This window comes from Salvelinus alpinus, chromosome 30 (genome assembly GCF_045679555.1).
Source record: "Salvelinus alpinus chromosome 30, SLU_Salpinus.1, whole genome shotgun sequence".
Taxonomy (NCBI): Eukaryota; Metazoa; Chordata; class Actinopteri; order Salmoniformes; family Salmonidae; genus Salvelinus; species Salvelinus alpinus.
The window spans coordinates 43271421-43291837 of NC_092115.1; the positions used below are offsets into that span (position 1 = coordinate 43271421).

The 20417-nt window shown below is 43.1% G+C and overlaps 1 protein-coding gene across 2 annotated transcripts in view; it reads right to left on the bottom strand.

Moving 5' to 3' along the window:
* LOC139559497 (serine/threonine-protein kinase OSR1-like) overlaps nucleotides 1-17944 on the bottom strand; it is a 31454-nt gene extending 13510 nt beyond the window's left edge. The window contains exons 1-13 of one of the 2 annotated variants that reach the window (XM_071375545.1): nucleotides 17732-17944; nucleotides 7013-7125; nucleotides 6463-6571; nucleotides 5699-5840; nucleotides 5199-5254; nucleotides 4877-4986; nucleotides 4443-4544; nucleotides 4099-4232; nucleotides 3525-3573; nucleotides 2576-2641; nucleotides 2068-2190; nucleotides 1548-1577; nucleotides 536-687 (exon numbers count right to left, since the gene is read on the bottom strand). In XM_071375545.1, coding sequence (XP_071231646.1) covers nucleotides 536-687; nucleotides 1548-1577; nucleotides 2068-2190; nucleotides 2576-2641; nucleotides 3525-3573; nucleotides 4099-4232; nucleotides 4443-4544; nucleotides 4877-4986; nucleotides 5199-5254; nucleotides 5699-5840; nucleotides 6463-6571; nucleotides 7013-7125; nucleotides 17732-17801 — 1256 coding nt within the window. In that variant the 5' untranslated portion in view covers nucleotides 17802-17944. Of the gene's footprint in view, nucleotides 1-521; nucleotides 688-1547; nucleotides 1578-2067; nucleotides 2191-2575; nucleotides 2642-3524; nucleotides 3574-4098; nucleotides 4233-4442; nucleotides 4545-4876; nucleotides 4987-5198; nucleotides 5255-5698; nucleotides 5841-6462; nucleotides 6572-7012; nucleotides 7126-17731 lie in introns of both variants that reach the window. The other variant, XM_071375546.1, reaches the window with a different exon arrangement.
* Nucleotides 17945-20417: the final 2473 nt, after the last annotated feature.

Sequence of the window (20417 nt, forward strand, 5' to 3'; positions counted from 1 at the left end):
AAAACAAACAAAAAAGTGGCCCTGACCCAATGATAAAGACAGTGAATATGCACACTCACCAAGGATTTGGCCGATGTTCTCTGCTGGTGCCAATAAGACAGGCTACTTTGCCCTCAAATAAGCTGAGAATTTTGATAACTAAAAGACAGATCGGAGTCTTTTCATTGTCTTCTCTTTACAGCAATAGCCATTTGTTTTCAAAACTGTTTTTCCACGATTGTGTGTATTTTTTTTATATTGCGATATGCTTGGCTGGGTCTCTCTGCTTTTCACTGACAGTCGCAACTCAACAATCATCTATTTGGTCCAAATTGAGGGCCCTTCCAGCTGTAGGCTATGTGATTTAATATAATCCACAGCTTTGGGTGGGTGGACACCCTAATCGTGGGTGGGCGCCCTAATCAGGTTATGCAACCAATGCATACGGGGGTCTGGTAAATTTCTTAAATGTCCGGTAAATTCAAATGCTGCCGGTATAATGCCTGGTGGCACATTTTCCTAACGGAAACAATGTCACCCACCACTGGATGCGTACCTCAACCTCAACACCAGGCTGATGGGGACTTTGGTGGCGACAGGGTCCTGGGCTACAGCGTCTCCCTGGGTAAGGGTGGCCTCAGCTGGCTTGTCGTGCCCTGCCCCTCCTGGACGGAGCAGACTGGGAGAACCATCCTCTGGAGGGAAGATCTGAGGTGGACCAGAGATAAAGAGATAAACTCATGCTGTATCAGAAAGAGATTAATCCACCTTTTAAGGTGGATGTGGTTTTGATTGTCAACCTTATGTGGTAATATTACCAAAGCTACCTTTAAAGGGATACTTTGGGATTTTGGCAATCAAGCCCTACTTCCCCATAGTTAGATGTACCAGTGGATACCAATTTTTATGCCTTTGCGTGCCTAGCGTTAACGCAGTGGCTTACTAGCGTTAACGCAATGACTGGAAGTCTATGGTATCTACTAGCATGCTAGCAGTTACCCATAGACTTCCAGTCACTGCGCTAACGCTAGTAAGCCACTGCGTTAACGCTAGGCACGCAAAGGCATAAAAATTGGTATCCACTGGTACATCTAACTATGGGGAAGTAGATACAGGGCTTAAATTGCCAAAACCCCAAAGTATCCCTTTAAGATGAAGGCACTAACTATAAGTCACTCTGGATAAGAGTGCCTGCTAAATGACTAAAATGTAAAGCCTTTTTACACTGTATTCTCTCAGGCCATGAGGCTGTCAGGAGGCTGTCAGCCCTGGGCTAAGAGCCGTGTGAACGTGGCTATAGATACTTATGCCAAGTCTTACAATGCATTATGACTGCACCATAATGCATTATATACCTGTATGCCTTAAGTGAAGTGTTACCACATTATCTGCATGTCCATACACTTCTTTTGGGGGAGAGCAGATTAAAGAGTTAGATCAGGTCTTTGGCAATGATTCTTCTAATACATTTTCATACAAAACTAAAGCCGACCGGCATCCTATTGTTCCTGCAATGAATAGATAAAAGGTTTTTAGGTGTCCTGATTTATATCAACACCAGGGCTTACCTCAATGGATCCATCTTTCACTCTGGGAGACTAGAATGGGATATGACACAAAGATTAAACAGACGTCAGAAGAACATGCAATGAAGGTTTTCCCTCCCCACAGAGTAACAGATTGATCGATTGATTGATTGATTGAGGAGTCCTAGGTGGCATTGAACCACTACAGGACTTAAGGTTACAGCTAGCAGACCTGGGTTCAGATATCATTTAAAATAATCAATATCTGTGCTTGATTGAACTTGCTTGGTACAATGAAAACAATAGAATAGTTGCAAGAGTGTAAACCACTCCAGGCAGACTAGAGCGAACCATAAGGGACGGTTTCCCGGACACAGATTGAACCTAATCCTGGACTAAAAAAGCACTTCCGATGAAAATCTCCATTGAGAATGCTTTTTAGTCCAGGACAAGGCGTAATCTGTGTCTGAGAAACCAGCCCTAAAGCTAAGTATTGTAAAGATTTAATAGTATTTTAACCTAGGTCTGATGGCTAGGTTAAGGGTAACTAGGTTAGTCTCACCCTTAGAGCTGCCACGGCTGCCTTGCCCTCCTCACTCTCCATATCCAGTTCATCATCACTCCACTCCCACTCCCCGTCTTCTGTCTTGTGGAGACGACCACTGGAGCCAGGCACACGGCGCACCTAAACACACTATTTTATCTTTAGCATGGCATTGTGTGGTTTGAGTAAAAAAAGATACCTTGGACCAGTCCCTCGAAATCATCTACACAAACTTTTAATATTGTAAAACCATAGACACAAAATGCAACATTTACCTGCCATACTGTAGGCCTAGACTACTGCTGTACATAGCAGGAAGGAAGTCATTGTGTCAAAGCATGATGTGTCTATGTAGATTCCTGTGTTTGATGCCACTACGTACACCGCCCTGGAATAAGCACTAGGGCCGTTTCAGGAGGCTGTATCGCTGAATAACATTTTTATAGAACTGCATTGTGTAGAACAGCTATGACTGTGTGTCATGTAGAATTCCACTGCCAAGGGTTATAATTGTGTTGTCTCGTACCCTTTTGGATCTGTCTCCTATCGATGGACCTTTCTGCAGGAGCTTCTCTTCCAAGTATTCATTATTCTGCATGACAGAGACAGACAAGATTAAATCACATGACAACATGGTTCTATTTTTCTTTGCAACAGCAGCCACTTGGGCTCTCGAGTGGCGCAGCAGTCTAAGGCACTGCATCTCAGTGCTAGAGGCGTCACTACAGACACCCTGGTTCGAATCCAGGCTGAATCACAACCGACTGTTATTGGGAGTCCCATAGGGCGGCGCACAACTGACCCAGCGTCATCCGGGTTTGGCCGGTGTAGACCGCCATTGTAAATAAAAACGTGTTCTTAACTGACTTGCCTAGTTAAATAAAAATAATTATATTTGTCAAAGGTCCTACTTATTACGGATGCACATACAGTGTACAAAACATTAGGAACAGGCGCTCTTTCCATGACAGACTGACCAGGTGAAAGCTATGATCCCTTATTGACGTCACTTGTTGAATTGACTTCAATCAGTGTAAATAGAGGGGAGGGGACATGTTAAAGGATTTTTAAGCCTTGAGACAATTGAGACATGGATTGTGTACATATGCCATTCAGAGGGTGAACGGGCAAGACAAAATATTGAAGTGCCTTTGAACAGGGTATGGTAGAAAGTGCCAAGCGCACCGGTTTGAGTGATTCCAGAACTGCAATGCTGCTGGGTTTTTCACTCTGAACAGTTTCCCGTGTGTATCAAGAATGGTCCGCCACCCAAAGGACATCCAGCCAACTTGACACAACTGTGGGAAGCATTGGAGTCAACATGGGTCCGCATCCCTGTGGAACGCTTTTGACACCTTAGAGTGTAGAGTGAACAAATTGAGGCTGTTCTGATGGCAAAAAGGGGGTGCAACTCAATATTAGGAAGGCGTTCCTAATGTTTTGTCCACTCAGTGTATCTACAGTATCTGTCTTACCTTTGCTTTAGTGAAGAATTTATGCTTCAGCAGCTCAGCAGCAGTTGGTCTGAAAGACAGAGTGAGACAGTTATTTACTACTCCGCAGAACCTTAAACGCACCACGGCAGGAAAATCAGATGAGGGAAGAGAATCCACTCAACAAAAAATGGGATGAAGAAAAGTTGTAACGCAGAATAAGATGACTAGGTGAATAATAATAATAATAGCCGCTTTCTGGTGTGCCATACAAAGGACAACGCTAACTTGGAGAAATTGTGTCACAGTGGAATTAGGGAGCCAACCTGGTTGTAAAACATCTGATTACTAGAATCACATTTGTTAGATTAGGGTTGAAGCAAAAGCCTGAAGGGGGGAGCTCTCCAGAAATACCCCATCTCAGGTCAGTTACATAGTCAGTGGTCCGATGTGACTCGGTTGGTTAGACCGTGGCCCCTGCAACGTCGGGGTAGTAGGTTCAATTCCCACTGGGGCCATATACTAAGATGTATGCAATTACTGTACTGTAAGCCACTTCGGATAAAAGCATCTGTTAAATGGCATACATTCTATTATGAGAGTTTGGGATAGTCACCTTTTCTCAGGCTCCTTCTGTAGACACAGAGATAGCATCTTCCTGAAGGACTTGCCGTACTTCTTCACCATCTCCTTGTCCTGGATCCCCGTCTCCAAGCAGGGAGGGTCATTCTGCAGGGTCAACATTAGCACCTACACACACACACACACACACACACACACGGTTACTACCCACACAACACCAGGTCATGACCAGGTTATTACACACACAAGATGTAAGACAACATCAGTTGCCAATTTAATTCATATATAATTTAGCCAGGATAGTCTCCGAAACTGATTTTCAGGGGGATAAAGATGACACTGCTTCCACATCTTTCCAAGTAAATGTGTATAAATCACCTTCATGGGTGGATATTTATGATATGGGGCAGCGCCTGTAGCCAGCTCGATGGCTGTGATCCCGAAACTCCAGATATCTGCTTTGTAGTCATAACCTCTGACCTGAGGAGAGAGGAAGAATAATTGTAAGATATTTTTTCAAATATCTTCTAAGAGCATCTGTACTAACAGTTAGACAGATAAAATGGTAGCTGACAAACAATCACGACAGATAAAGTGCTTGTAACTTCTCAAAAGATCTGAAGCAAGAGGAAATTGTGTATGTCTCCACTACGCTCTTTGGAGGTGAATTCGTTTTCATCTAGAAGTTAGACAGAAATAGAAGATAAGGAGAGTGATAGCGAAAGCAAGAGATGGAGAGAGAGAGAGAGAGAGAGCAACAGAGAGACAGCAACAGAGAAAGAAAGAAAAACAGAAAGAGGATTGCCACCCACCTGCTCCATGACCTCTGGGGCCATCCAACATGGCGTTCCGACAAATGTCTTTCTGACCTTAGTTCTGGTCATATCTCCTCCCGCTGCTAAGAAGGCACTCACACCAAAGTCTGGGATAGACAGAAGGGAGGAGAGAGGTGAGAGTTGGTAGATAGAAAGATCAGAGAGATAGGCAACCAACCAATAGACTTGTTCCAGAGGAGTAAATGCTAGAAAGTTTTGTATAATTTGTATTGGTAAAAAACAGAAGGGAAAAAAACATAATACTTTTCCAGCATAAATAAGCATAAGGGAGTTGAGGTTTTGGGACACATGACCATACCTGCGATTTGCACTGAGCCATCGTCCCCGAGAAGAATATTACCAGCCTTCAGATCCCTGTGAACAGAAAAAAACGATATTTATTTGCTCCTGATAAATGCACTCCATCAATCTGAGCCAAACATACTGATCAGGGCATACTACTAAAAAGTTGTCATTATCCTGTGTGTCTAGGGCCTGTTTTAGCTGTATGGCACTGTGGTGTTTCAGCTGGATGACAAATCACTGTATGTTCCTGGGGAGAAGCTGTTGAATGAATAAAATAATGAAAGACTGAATGAATGAGGGAGTTTACATGAAGGGAGGAAGTTAAGAATTAAATAGGATGTGTGCCAATTTCTTTGACTGGCTCTTGAATGTCACAACTCTGCAAAATGCACCTATAATTTGACTTTGGTCAGAGAACAAAACACAGGTTAATGTCCATGCTAAATATTTCAGTTTCAAAATCAAGTTTAGGTTAAAAAAAAAGAACTTTTTAAAAAAAACATGCGACTGCACCTGTGAATCTGCCCATTCTTATGCAGGTACTCCAGTCCTTCCAGGACCTCTTTAAGGATGGTGGCTATGGACGATTCATCCAGCACCCCAGACTTATGCTCCCCACGAGATATGATGTGTTTAATAATGTCCAGTACTGAGCCTGAGAAAGAAATATTGAGAGAGACAGAGACGGAAGCAATGAGAGGTTACTATCAGTTAGCTGTAGGATTCAACATGCGTCATAGGAGGGTGAACAGTAAAATCATGAATTTCTTGGTCAAGTCCTTATAGGTCAATAGTACTTGACTTCAAAAGTCTTGTTATTTAGATTTTGTGGACAGAAATAGCTATCACACACGTGCACGTTTCATTACAAGCAAAGTTAGAGCACATAATATACAAAGATAAAAGGAGGTGTCCATAACAGGCAGCAGGGAGAGTCTGGGCTGAGATGCCCTATCCCTCTTCTATCTCTTGGCAGTGTTTCTGCATGCCAGGAGGATGGACAGTATTGGGCTGAGAGTCAAGGCCACAGCTGGAGAAAAGCTGCTGCTCTGTGGCCAAGTGAACCTGGTAAGCAGGCACCTGGGATGGAGATGGGGTCTGGTAGATCAAGAACAAACTTCCATTTCAAATACAATTTCATTACTATTATCAACACTATATTAACAGTCGAGCTGGCAACAACCTGATATCAATCTCAATTACATGTCATCCCAGACAGTTTGAGAGGCCAGTGCAGGGGCAGCCATTTGTAAATGTGTTCTAACAGTAGTACTTACCACCACTGAGTAGCCTCATCACCAGCCACAGCTCGTCCTTCACTACGAAGGATGTGTAGTAGGACACGATGTTGGGGTGGTGGCACTGGGACATAGCCTGGATCTCTTTCTGCAAGAAAAAGGAAGAGAAAGAGAGCGAGAGAGAGAATCTGAGAGGACTGTATCGGTCTCAGCAATGCAGTCATAACGTCTTCCCCTCTGATTTTGTGTGTGTGGTGTGTATGTGTGTCTGCTGTTGCACTCTCACCTTTTCCTGCCCCTCCTCTACAGCTAGCCAATACCAGAGGCCATATTGTGAGATTTTGACAATTCATGTGACTGTGGGTAAATAGATAAAGGGCTTCATTGCTAAAATATCACACTATCCCTTTAAGAGGGCTTGCTATCAAATTATTATCTAGTATTTATTAGATAGTATTGATTCCTATACTGTCAACTCCTGAAAGACATTGCGCTCTAAACATGTGAGTGCGTGCATACCTGTCTGTGTGTTTGCATGCATGTGTGGGAGCGTATCTGTGGTATGCATCTGTGTCTGTGTGTGTGTTACCAGGAGCTCGTCCATACTGGTCTGACACTTCTCCAGGTTGATGCGTTTAATGGCCACCCTCTCCTTCCTGGGCTCACAGTAGGCCGCCTGCACCACAGCCGTGGCACCACTCCCTGAAGAGGAAACGTAGGAGGAAGAATTAGAATGTAACACACCTCCAGAGGGAAGCCAGTGGCACCATTACTTGGGACACACCAATAGGGGGAGGGGGTTGAGCATAACACACACACTGTTGGGAACACATAAGGGTTTAACTAATCGTAATGTTTTGTTACCAGACAACTTCAACAAAACCAAGAGGAAGACAGAGGGGGAAGAATGTAACACACATAGGTAAACCATGAGGGTTTAAATTACAGTAGCTAATCATTTAACTCCAGTGTTTGACAACGAAGAGATATAAAGCACTCCAATTGTAAAATAGTCTTTTCTTTTTAGTCATAGATATGGCTCAAATTACAGTAACTGACCCGACAACTACAACAAAAGCCAATAAGAAGTCAGTTGGGGAAGTCGCACATTTACAGGAAAACTAGCTAGCTACAGTAATGTTTCAATACTCAACAAGTCACTATAACACCGCTGTATTTACTACAAATAAATATTTATGATTTTACATTTTGCAGGATAAAATCGAGGTGTCCAAATAAAATACAAAAATCTAAACAATTAGTAATAAGAGCAAAAGGCAACCATCTAATAATAATAACAATTAAATAATAATACAAATATACAGTACTAGTCAACAGTTGACACACCTACTCAAGCCAGGGTTTCTCCTCATTTTTACTATTTGACATTGTAGAATAATAGGGAAGACACCAAAGCTATGAAATAACACATATGGAATCATGTTGTAAGCAAAAAAGTGTTAAACAAATCAAAATATATTTTATATTTGAGATTCTTCAAAGTAGCCACCCTTTTCCTTGATGACAGCTTTGCACCCTCTTGGCATTCTCTCAACCAGCTTCATGAGGTATGGAATGCATTTCAATTAACAGGTGTGCCTTGTTAAAAGTTAATTTGTGGCATTTCTTTCCTTCTTCATGCATTTGAGCTAATCAGTTGTGTTGTGACAAGGTAGGGGTGATATACAGAAGATTATTTTTCACCAAATAGGGCTAAGTCCATATTATGTCAAGAACTGCTCAAATTAGCAATGAGAAATGACAGTCCATCATTACTTTAAGACATGAAGGTCCGTCAATATGGACAATTTCAAGAACTTTGAAAGTTTCTTCAAGTGCAGTCGCAAAAACCATCAAGTGCTATGATGAAACTGGCTCTAATGCGGACCGCCACAGGAAAGGAAGACCCAGAGTTACCCCTGCTGCAGAGGATAAGTTCATTAGAGTTACCAGCCTCAGAAATTGCAGCCCAAATAAAAGCTTCACAGAGTTCAAGTAACAGACCCATCTCAACATCAACTGTTCAGAGGAAACTGCGTGAATCAGGCCTTGAAGGTCGAATTGTTGGAAAGAAACCACTACTAAAGGACACCAATAAGAAGAAGAGACTTGCTTGGGCCAAGAAACACGAGCAATGAACATTAGACTGGTGGAAATCTGTCCTTTGGTCTGATGAGTCCAAATTTGAGATTTTTGGTTCCAACCACCATGTCTTTGAGAGACGCAGAGTAGGTGAACGGATGATCGCCGCATGTGTGGTTCCCACCGTAAAGCATGGAGGAGGAGATGTGGGGGTGCTTTGCTGGTGACACTGTCGGTCATTTATTTATAATTCAAGGCACACTTAACCAGCATGACTACCACAGCATTCTGCAGCGACACGCCATCCCATCTGGTTTGCTCTTAGTGGGACTATCATTTGTTTTTCAACAGGACAATGACCCCAACACACCTCCAGGCTGTGTAAGGGCTATTTGACCAAGAGGGAGAGTGATGGAGTACTGCATTAGATGACCTGGCCTCCACAATCACCCGACCTCAACCCAATTGAGATGGTTCGGCATGAGTTGGACTGCAGAGTAGTGTTTCCTCTGCGTAAGTGTGGCGCTGCGCCACGGCAGAATCATTGCCGCCACACGAAAAGAAACATCCTATGTCTACCAAACATAGCTTCAATAAAGTTCCGTACAGCACATTTGCTTTTTAGCTCTGTGATGTAGCCTGCAACTCAAGAAACACAGTGCGCGAGTGACCAGTGTTCGATAGACACTCTGCGGCGCGAAACACAATTCACTTGAATCACCTCAGAGTGCACCTTCGTGAGAAACTGCAAGAAAGGTACGTTAGCTTGCATGTTTGACTAACGTTAGCTAGCCAACTAGCTAACTACACAAGCTAGCTATCACATAAAAACGAACATAATTTAGATCTATAATATTGCTGCCACAATTGTAACGGCAATAAGCTATCCAATATCCACAAGTATGTTGAGGATAGAAACATGGTTAACATTACTAGTCTAGCAAGTTAGCTAGCTACTTTCTTTGGAATTGTATCAAGTGCAAGCAAGATAGATACATTTATCTGACCTTGATTAGATTTTTTTTCCCACAGATGAGTTCATTGAAGTATTTCCAGCCACAGCAGCAAAAGAGAAAGGGGGAGCAGGGTCAAGAGTGTCAGGTAACGTCACCTTAGCTAGCTATCGTCAAATCAGCCGGAATTAAATAAAACTTTCTTTAGTTAGCTAACTCTTTAAAAGCTTAAGCTATCGTTTTATAACAAGTGTATGGCTTACTTTACGCAGAGGAAACACTGCTATGTGGTCCAACTCATCCCGAACCATCTCAATTGGGTTGAGGTCGGGTGATTGTGGAGGCCAGAGAAGAGGCAGAATCCCAGGAGTGAGGTAGGAATGCATGAGGGACAGAATGGAGCTGAGGGGAGAGAGCCAGGAGGGGAGATGGAAGGAGAAAAGGAGAGAGGAGAGCAGAGAGAAGAAGAAAGTAGATAAAAGGAGAGTGGTGGAGGAGGAGGAGGAGGAGGAGTGAGGAGTAAGGCCAAGTGTGCACCACCTTCAATCCGGGTGAGACCCAAAGTGGCTTAAAATGTACAGACTGAAGCTGTGGCTATATAATACGCCACATGGTCAGTCAAATATCCTTTAATTAGGTTAGGGGTAAAAATGTTTGTGCAAATTTAGTCTGTACTAGTCTACAGCATTATGTGAAGTGTTGTAATGCTTGCTATCTGCAATAGGTATTGCCCAAGCCACCAGTAATTCCACTAAACTACACTCTATATCCGGTCTAGGAATGTTCTGCCGCCTGTACCGTCAACATAGGCAGGCTGCTAAGAGGGGTGTGTCAAAGCGCCCTTTTATTGAAATAGGGGCCCAGATTCATCAGTTGGACGATATTAACCGTAGACTACAACGTTCAACACCATAGTGCCCACAAAGCTCATCACTAAGCTAAGGACCCTGGGACTAAACACCTCCCTCTGCAACTAGATCATTGGACTTCCTGACGGGCCGCACCCAGGTGGTAAGGTTAGGCAACAACACATCAGCTACACTGATCCTCAACACGGGGGCTCCTCAGGGTTGTATGCTTAGTCCCCTCCTGTACTCCCTGTTCACCCACGACTGTGTGGCCAAACAACTCCAACACCATCATTAAGTTTGCTGATGGCACAACAGCGGTAGGCCTGATCACCGACAACGATGAGACAGCCTATAGGGAGGAGGTCAGAGACCTGGCAGTGTGGTGCCAGGACAACAACGTCTCCCTCAATGTGAGCAAGACAAAGGAGCTGATAGTGGACTACAGGCCCCCATTAACATTGACGGGTCTGTATAATGGAGCGGGTTGAGAGTTAAGTTCCTTGGTGTCCACCAACTAACTATCATGGTCCAAACACACCAAGACAGTTGTGAAGAGAGCACGACAACACCTTTTCCCCCTCAGGAGCATGAAAAGATTTGTCCTCAAAAAGATCCTCAAAAAGTACTACAGCTGCACCATCAAGAGCATCATGACAGGTTGCATCACCGCCTGGTATGGCAACTGCTCCGCATCTGACCATAAGGCGCTATAGAGGGTAGAGCGTACGGCCCAGTACATCACTGGGGACAAGCTTCCTGCCATCCAGGACCTACATACTAGGCGGTGTCAAAGGAAAGCCCCAAAAATTGTCAAAGACTCCTGATGCTCTCATGCAGGTTTCAGTGTTACTTGCCTTGAAGCGAGCATAGAAGCAATTTAGCTCACCTGGTAGGCATGTGTCACTGGGCAGCTCGCGGCTATGCTTGCCTTTGTAGTTTGTAATAGTTTGCAGGCCCTGCCACATCTGACAAGCGTCGGAGCCAGTGTAGTAAGATTCAATCTTAGTCCTGTATTGATGCTATGTCTGTTTATTCCCCTCTGGTTGCACATTTAACATGCTGGTAGAAATCTGGTAAAACGGATTTAAGTTTCCCCTGCATTAAAGTCCCCAGCCACTAGGAGCCCCGCCTCTCGATGAGAGTTTTTCTTTTTGCTTATGGCCGTATACTGCTCATTGAGTGAGGTCCTAATTAAGAGCTCGTAAGTAAGCATTTCACAGTAAGGTCTATTCGGCGCATGTGACAAATAAAGTTTGATTTGATTTCTGGGCTCAGTTCAGAGAGGAGGTAAAAACATCTGTTTTCAAATGCTGTTATGAAACCAATGTTATACAAAAAGATATGAATAACTTATTTTCTGTTCTGTGTAATTAGGTCATAGATCCTTAAATTGCTGGCCTCCAGGACTGCCTAGACAGGAGGTTCCAACACCTGGAGATTCTGGGGGGCCTTCAGTGTATTGGGACCTCAGTGTGTTGGGCGTTCTCTAGTGAGAGGATAAACACCTTTAACCTGACCCTCCTCTCCAGCCAATTCTTCTGTGTTGCAAGAGTGGCCCGCTTTCCAAGCAACATGTGCTAGTTGGAGCATTCAAGGTACTCTGTTGGTTCTTCTTTAATGTTTTACATCTTTTGGTTTTTCATGTATTTCGGGGGTGGACCAGCTGACAACAATGACAAAGCTGGCCTCGCAGTTTGATGAGTGGGGACAGCTCTACCCTTGCCTTAACCAGCTGGCAGCAATCGAACAGACTACAACAGTGTCTTCCGTTAATTATGAGAGGGACTTCTCTGCAATGAAGCGAGTAAGAACATATAAAACGTGAAAGAGGATCCTCTTTGTCCCTCTCCCTTCAATTATTATTATTTCTGTTATTGCATCCTTTATACTATAATAATTGTATGAATACATTATAGAGTTCATTTCTGAGGGTGGAAATTATACTTTAGATGGTTTATTTGAGTTTTTCCACTTTTAAAAAGTCACCAGAACCAAGCTTTTCAGTACTTAAACATATTTTGTTTTCTGGGGGAGTTTTCTGGACTACGGACCCCCCCCCCCCCAACACATTTTCCAGAGGAAAGACTGCCGGAGAGTGAAGGAAAAGCAGCCAACAAGTGCTGAGCATGTGTGGGAACTCCTTCAACACTGTTGGAAAAGCATTCCAGCTGAAGCTGGTTGAGAGAATGCCAAGAGTGTGCAAAGGTGTCATCAAGACAAAGGTTGGCTACTTTGAAGAATCTAAAATATAAATATATTTAGATTTGTTTAACACTTTGGTTACTACAAGTGTTATTTCAGAGTTTTGATGTCTTCACTATTATTCTATAATGTGGAAAATAGTCAAAATGAAAAAAAAAAACTGGAATGAGTAGGTGTGTCCAAACTTTTGACTGGTACTGTATATACATTAACAGCATAAAACTGTTGTACAACTACTAATAAGCCTAGAACTAATAAAAACTATGGCTACAACTCCTGCATGCTTTGTTGACTACGAACTTTCTTTACCCAACCGTGGGACAGACTGTTCGTTCCCATGCTCGGGACTCTGACTCTATTGGTTACACAGACTTTTGGCCTCCCATCCCATTCTAGCCACCTCTCGCTGGCTTTGTATTCATGTTACCTGATGAAATTGCTGTACAATATGATCTTGTTGCCATCTGATGCACATTCAGATGTCATAAATCAACACTGCAGAGCTCTCCCTGTCCTCTGCCGTGCCCTGATTGTATTACTGTTGATGATATCTGGAAATGTGCATGTACACTCTGGCCCATCTACTGTTGCTAGCCCCAATTCTGACTTTTGCTCTGATATCTGCTTCATTGATTTCTGCTCCCGTAAAAGCCTAGGTTTTCTGCACGTTAACACTAGAAGTATGTTTTTTGAAAGTGTGGGTTCAGAGCTCCAATCCAGATGTGTTGGTCATTACTGAGACGTGGCTAAGGAAGAGTGTTTTGAATACTGATGTTAACCTTTCTGGTTATAACCTTTTTCGGCAAGACAGATTTTCCAAAGGTGGGGGAGTGGCAATCTTTACCAATGATCACCCTCAGTGCTCGGTTGTCTCCACCAAGTCTGTCCCCAAACAATTTGATTTGCTGGTTTTAAGTATTAAAAACTTTCAAATAGCTCTTTGTTGACTGTTGCTGGGTGTTATCGTCCTCCATCAGCACCGGCCTGTACCCTACCTGCCCTAAGCACTCTCCTGGCCCCTTACACCAAGTCTGAATTTGTCCTGCTAGGTGACCTAAACTGGGACATGCTTAAACCACCTGACCAAGTCCTAAAGCAATGGGACTCCATAAATCTCTCAGATTATTACCAATCCCACAAGGTATGACTCCAAACACCCAGAAAAGGCTACTCTTCTTGATGTTATCCTCACAAATAATCCTGATAGGTACCAGTCTGGTGTTTTCTGTAATGACCTTAGTGATCACTGTTTTACAGCCTGTGTTCGTAATGGCTGCTCAGTTGAACGACCTGTCCTGATTTGTCATAGACGCTTGCTAAAAAAACTTTAATGAGCAAGCATTCCTTCATGACCTGGCCTCTGTAAATTGGTATAAAATCAGCTTGATCCCCTCTGTCAAAGATGCTTGGAACTTATTTTTTGAAATTTTCAGTGGTATTGTTAATGAACACGCACCCACAAAGAAAATGAGAATTAAAAACAGGTTCAGCCCCTGGTTCGACCGTGATCTTGCAGAGCTACTCCACCTCAAGAATTGCATTTGGCGAAAGGCTCAGCACACCCATACTCAGGCTGACTGGCTCTGTTCAGGCAAATGAGAAATAAGTGGACTCAGGCTATCCAAAAGGCAAAAGTGAGTTACTTTAAGGAGCAGTTCTCTCTCTGTGGGTCTAACCCCAAGAAGTTCTGGGAAACGGTTCAAGACCTGGAGAATAAACCCTCCACCTCACAGCTGCCCATGTCCCTTAAAGTTGATGACGTGGCTGTTACTGACAAGAAGCACATGGCTGAGCTCTTTATTCACCACTTCATTAAGTCAGGATTCCTATTTGACTCAGAAATGCCGCTCTGCCCATCCAACATTTCCTCATCTCACACAACTTCCAATGCGACTATCCCCGAGGCTTCTCCCTCTTTTCCCCCTGCCCCGCTACAAAGTTGCTCCCCGCAGGCAGTCACTAAGTCAGAGGTGTTAAAGGAGCTCCTGAAACTTGATCCCCAAAAAACATCTGGGTCAGATGGTTTAGGCCCTTTCTTCTTTAAGGTTGCTGCACCCATCATCGCCAAGCCTATCTCTGACCTTTCTAACCTGTCTCACCTTTCTGGGAAGGTTCCCATTGCTTGGAAGGCAGCAAAGGTTTGTCCATTTAAAAGGGGGAGATCAAGCTGATCCTAACTGTTATAGGCCTATTTCTATTTTGCCCTGTTTATCAAAAGTGTTGGAAAATCTTGTCAATAAATCAACTGATTGACTTTCTTGATGTCTATAGTATTCTCTCAGTATGCAATCTGGTTTCCGATCAAGTTATGGATGTGTCACAGCAACCTTAACTTCTTTGGGGTAGGGGGCAGTATTTTCACGTCCGGATAAAAAGCATGCCCAGAGTAAATGGCCTGCTACAAAACCATAAAAGCTAGAATATGCATATTATTAGTAGATTTGGATAGAAAACACTGAAGTTTCTAAAACTGTTTGAATTATGTCTGTGTATAACAGAACTCATATGGCAGGCAAAAATCTGATTAAAAAATCCTACCAGGAAGTGGGAAATCTGAGGTTGGTCGATTTTCAACTCAGCTCCTATTGAAGATACAGTGGGATATTGGTAATGTTGCACTTCCTAAGGCTTCCACTAGATGTCAACAGTCTTTAGAACTTTGTCTGATGCTTCTACTGTGAGGTGGGGGTGAATGAGAGTGGAATGAGTCAGAGGTCTGCCAGCAGCCACGAGCTGACCATGCTCAATCATCAAGTTTGCAGACGACACTAGAGTGGTAGGCTTGATTAACAAAAGGAGATGATCGTGGACTTTAGGAAACAGCAGAGGGAGCACCCCCCTATCCACATCGACGGGACAGTAGTGGAGAAGGTGGAAAATTTTAAGTTCCTCTTCGTACAAGTCATGGACAGACTGAAATAGTCCACCCACACAGACAGCGTGGTGAAGAAGGCGCAACAGCGCCTCTTCAACCTCAGGAGGCTGAATAAATGTGGCTTGTCACTGAAAACACTCAAACTTTTACAGATGCACAATCGAGAGCATCCTGTCGGGCTGTATCCCCGCCTGGTACGGCAACTGCTCCGCCCACAACCGTAAGACTCTCCAGAGGGTAGTGAGGCCTGCCCTCCAGGACACCTACACCACCCAATGTCACAGGAAGGTCAAAAAGATAATCAAGGACAACAACCACCCGAGCCACTGCCTGTTCACCCCGCTATCATCCAGAAGGAGAGGTCAATGCAGGTGCATCAAAGCTGGGACCGAGACTAACAAACAGCTTCTATCTCAAGGCCATCAGACTGTTAAACAGCCATCACTGACATTGAGTGCTGCTGCCAACATACTGACTCAAATCTCTAGCCACTTTAATAATAAGAAATTGGATGTAGTAAATGTATCACTAGTCACTTAAACAATGCCACTTTATATAATGTTTACATACCCTACATTACTCATCTAATATGTATATACTGTACTCTATACCAGAGGTGTGGACTCGAGTCACATGACTTGGACTCGAGTCAGACTCGAGTCACAAATATGATGACTTGCAACTCGACTTTAACACCAATGACTCGTGACTTGACTTGGACTTGAGCCTTATGACTCGACCTGACATGATACCCTCTCCAAGCCCAAATATATAAAAATGATGTTATTTAAAAAGTGTGCAGCGCATCAACTCTTCATTTAACGGATTACAGTTTGAATCGGACAGCAGCCAATCAAATTGTACGTGGCAGTGCAAAGGAACGTCGGCGGGTGAATTCAGATGGAGCACTTGGAAAGAGGATACCCAAAATTATTATTTTCCGATATAAAGACGACGTTGCATCAACAAAAAACGGATTGCAACTTGCAAAACATGCGGGAAGAAAATTACAGACGGAGGCGCAACAACTTCCAACTTTGTTCGACATTTGAAGCTGCACAAAGAACAGTAAGTCGTGGCTAATATAGCCGACAGCTATCCATCACACGAGGTTGTGTGTTTATGAGTGTGTGTAACTTGTTTGTTTCATGGGTTTCTTTTTGCTGGCTTGTGATGTCTGGAGCCTGTATTGTTATGTGCCCTCCTCACTGCTTATATATATATAAGCAGTGAGGAGCATATATATATATATAGATCTGTACTCGATTCTCTATTCTACACAGCAAAGGCTGTTGTAGGTGATGTATTTCTATGTGAATTGCCATGTTGGATGGCCAGCAGATACTCTGCTACTTAATTCATCTACAGGAGAGAAACCACCCCACACGACCCGATCCAGCCTACCACGCCTCTCCCGCTGTCACCGAGAAAGAGGGGGGTCTTTCTCATGGCTACCCATGTATTTCCAAGGAAATATAACATTTATTTGGAAAGTAATAAATATATATATATTTTTTAAAGCATTCATGATTTGCGTGAATGTAATATACTAACTATTACTCTCGTTAAAAACTATGAAATGGTATTACATTTGGTGAAGAGCACATTATGACTTGTTTAGGACTCGAAACTCAAAGTTTAGGACTTGAGACTTGAGTACTAAGACTTGAGACTTGTAAAACAATGACTTGGTCCCACCTCTGCTCTATACCATCTACTGCATCTTGCCTATGCCGCACGGCCATCGCTCATCCATATATTTATATGTACATATTCTTATTCATTCCTTTACACTTGTGTGTATAAGGTAGTAGTAGTGGAATTGTTAGACTACTTGTTAGATATTGCTGCACGGTCGAACTAGAAGCACAAGCATTTCGCTACTCTCGCATTAACATCTGCTAACCGTGTGTATGTGACCAATAAAATTAGATTTTACTAATATAGGAGCTACCAACTCCTTACTAACACAAGGTATGAGTGACTCATTAAGCCCCATCATGCCTTCTTTCAGCGAAGGGAACCACCCACATCCATCCTGCTCCTAGCTAGCACTTCACTTGTCCTGATTTACCTAGTTCGCTAGCTCCAGTAGTTTCGGGAAGCTAGCTACGCTAATTAGCTGCCTAGCTAGCTAGTAATTCAAGAAACGCACAACTGAGAAACAGATGTTTGGCCTATGTCTAAAGTTACTTCAATATATTTGCTAACTATCAAAAGTAAGGTTGGTTAGCTGTAGGTTTAGCTGACCAGCTATAAGTTAGCGAGCTAGCTAGCTGTCTTGCAAGAAAGCCAGCTTAGCTATGACGTTAGCATGCTAGCTAGGTGTCTAGCGGCATACTCACCAATCACCTCGTTGAGCACATAATCGTCCTTGTTGATGGACCAAGTTTGAGCACTCGGGTCCTCTGTCATGGCTTCGTTGGAGGTTTATACTGTTTACAGTGTTATAATGAATGTGGTGGGTTGGTTTTCAAGAATTATAACGAGATAACTACTCCATTCAGTTCTGGGATGTTACCTACCTCACCCTGACAGCTCCTGCAGCTACTGTCAACACAACTTTGACACTTGCGAGGCGCCTCGCAGTCGAAAGTGGAATGAAAAAGACGCCATCTTGAGTGTGGCAATAGGTGGCTAGATATGGAACGCTGTTTGGGTATTTGCGTGTCAAAACAGACACACGTCAAATAACAAAAGTACTTAAGTAAAAATACTTTAAAGTACAACTTAAGTCGTTTTTTGGGGTATCTGTACTCTACTTTGCTATTTATATTTTTGACAACTTTTACTTCTTCACTACATTCCTTAAGAAAATATTGTACTTTTTACTCCATACATTTTCCTTGACACCCAAAAGTACTCGTTACACTTCGAACGCTTAGCAGGACAGGAAAATGGTCAAATGCACGCACTTATCAACCGAACATCCCTGGTCATCCCTACTACGGACTCACTAAACACACATGCTTCGTTTGTAAATTATGTCTGAATGTTGGAGTGTGCCCGTGACTTTCCGTAAATAAAATAAAAAACTAGAAAATTGTGCCATCTGGTTTGCTTAATATAAGAATTGTTTTATTATTTATACTTTTACTTTTGATACTTAAGTATATTTTAAACCAAATACTTTAAACTTTTACTCAAGTAAAATTTTACAGGGTGACCTTTACTTTAGTCATTTTTTATTAAGGTATCTTTACTTTTACTCAACTCTGATAGTTGGTTACCTTTTCCACCACTGCAAAATTATATTATAAACTGGGTGGTTCGAGCACTGAATGCTGATTGGCTGACAGCCGTGGTATATTTAAGCAATAAGGTCCAAGGGGGTGTGGTATATGACCAATATACCACGGCTAAGGGCTGTTCTTCGGTATGACGCAACGCGGAGTGCCTGGACACAGCCCTAAGCCGTGGTATATTGGCCATACATCACAAACCCTAAGGTGCCTTATTGCTATTATAAACTGTTTATGAATGGAATTAGAGCAGTAAAAATAAGTGTTTTGTCATACCCGTGGTATACTGTCTGAAATACAACGACTGTCAGCAAATCAGCATTCAGGGCTCAAACCATCCAGTTTATTACAGACCGTATACCACGGGTATGACAAAACATTTATTTTTACAACTCTAATTATGTTGGTAACCAGTTTATAATAGCAATAAGGCACCTCAGGGGTTTGTGTTATATGGCCAAAATACCACGGCTGTCAGACAATCAGCATTCAGGGCTCGAACCAGCCAGTTTATAATATAATTTTGTTTTGACGTGTCCCTAAGAACAGCCCTTAGCCGGCAGAGATGGCCGCCTCACTTCGCGTTCCTAGGAAACTATGCAGTATTTAGTTTTTTTATGTGTTATCTCTTACATTGTTACCCCAGGAAATCTTAGGTTTTATTACATAGTGTCGGGAGGAACTATTGGAAATAAGAGCAACGTCAACTTACCAACATTAAGACCAGGAATACGACTTTCACGAAGCGGAACCTCTGTTTGGACCACCACCCAGGACAATGGATCGGATCCCAGCCGGCGACCCAAAACAACGGCGCCGCAGAAGGGGCAGACGGAAGGTCTTCTGGTCAGGCTCTGTAGACAGGTACATCGCGCACTGCTCCTGAGCATACTACTCGCCAATGTCCAGTCTCTTGACAACAAGGTAGACAAAATCCGAGCAAGGGTTGCCTTCCAGAGAGACATCAGAGATTTTAACATTCTGTTTCACGGAAACATGGCTAACTCGGGATACGTCAGAGTCGGTACAGCCACCTGGTTTCTTCACGCATCGCACCGACAGAAACAAACATCTCTTTGCTAAGAAGAAGGGCGGGGGTGTATGCCTTATATTTAACGAGACGTGGTGTGATCATAACAACATACCGGAACTCAAATCCTTTTTTTCACCTGACCTAGAATTCCTTACAATCAAATGCCGACCACATTATCTATCAAGAGAATTCTCTTCGATCATAATCACAGTCGTGTAAATCCCCCCCAAGCAGACACATCGACGGCCCTGAAAGAACTTAATTTGATTCTATGTAAACTGGAACCCACATATCCTGAGTCTGCATTTATTGTAGCTGGGGATTTTAGCAAGGCTAATCTGAAAACAAGGCTCCCTAAATATGATCAGCATATCGAATGCGCCACCCGGGCTGGCAAAACACCGGATCATTGTTATTCTAATTTCCGCAACGCATACAAAGCCCTTCCCCGCCTTCCTTTTGGCAAATCTGACCATGACTGTCACGGCCGTCAAAAGGAGGAGACCAAGGCGCAGCGTGGTATGCGTACATTCTTCTTTATTACAAGAATGAACACTTAACAAAATAACGAAACGAACCGTGAAGCTATACAAAAAAATGCTGACAGGCAACTACACATAGACAAGAACCCACGAACACAAAAGGGAAATGGCTACCCAAATATGATCCCCAATCAGAGACAACGATAAACAGCTGCCTCTGATTGGGAACCATATCAGGCCACCATAGACATATAAATCACCTAGACCTACAACA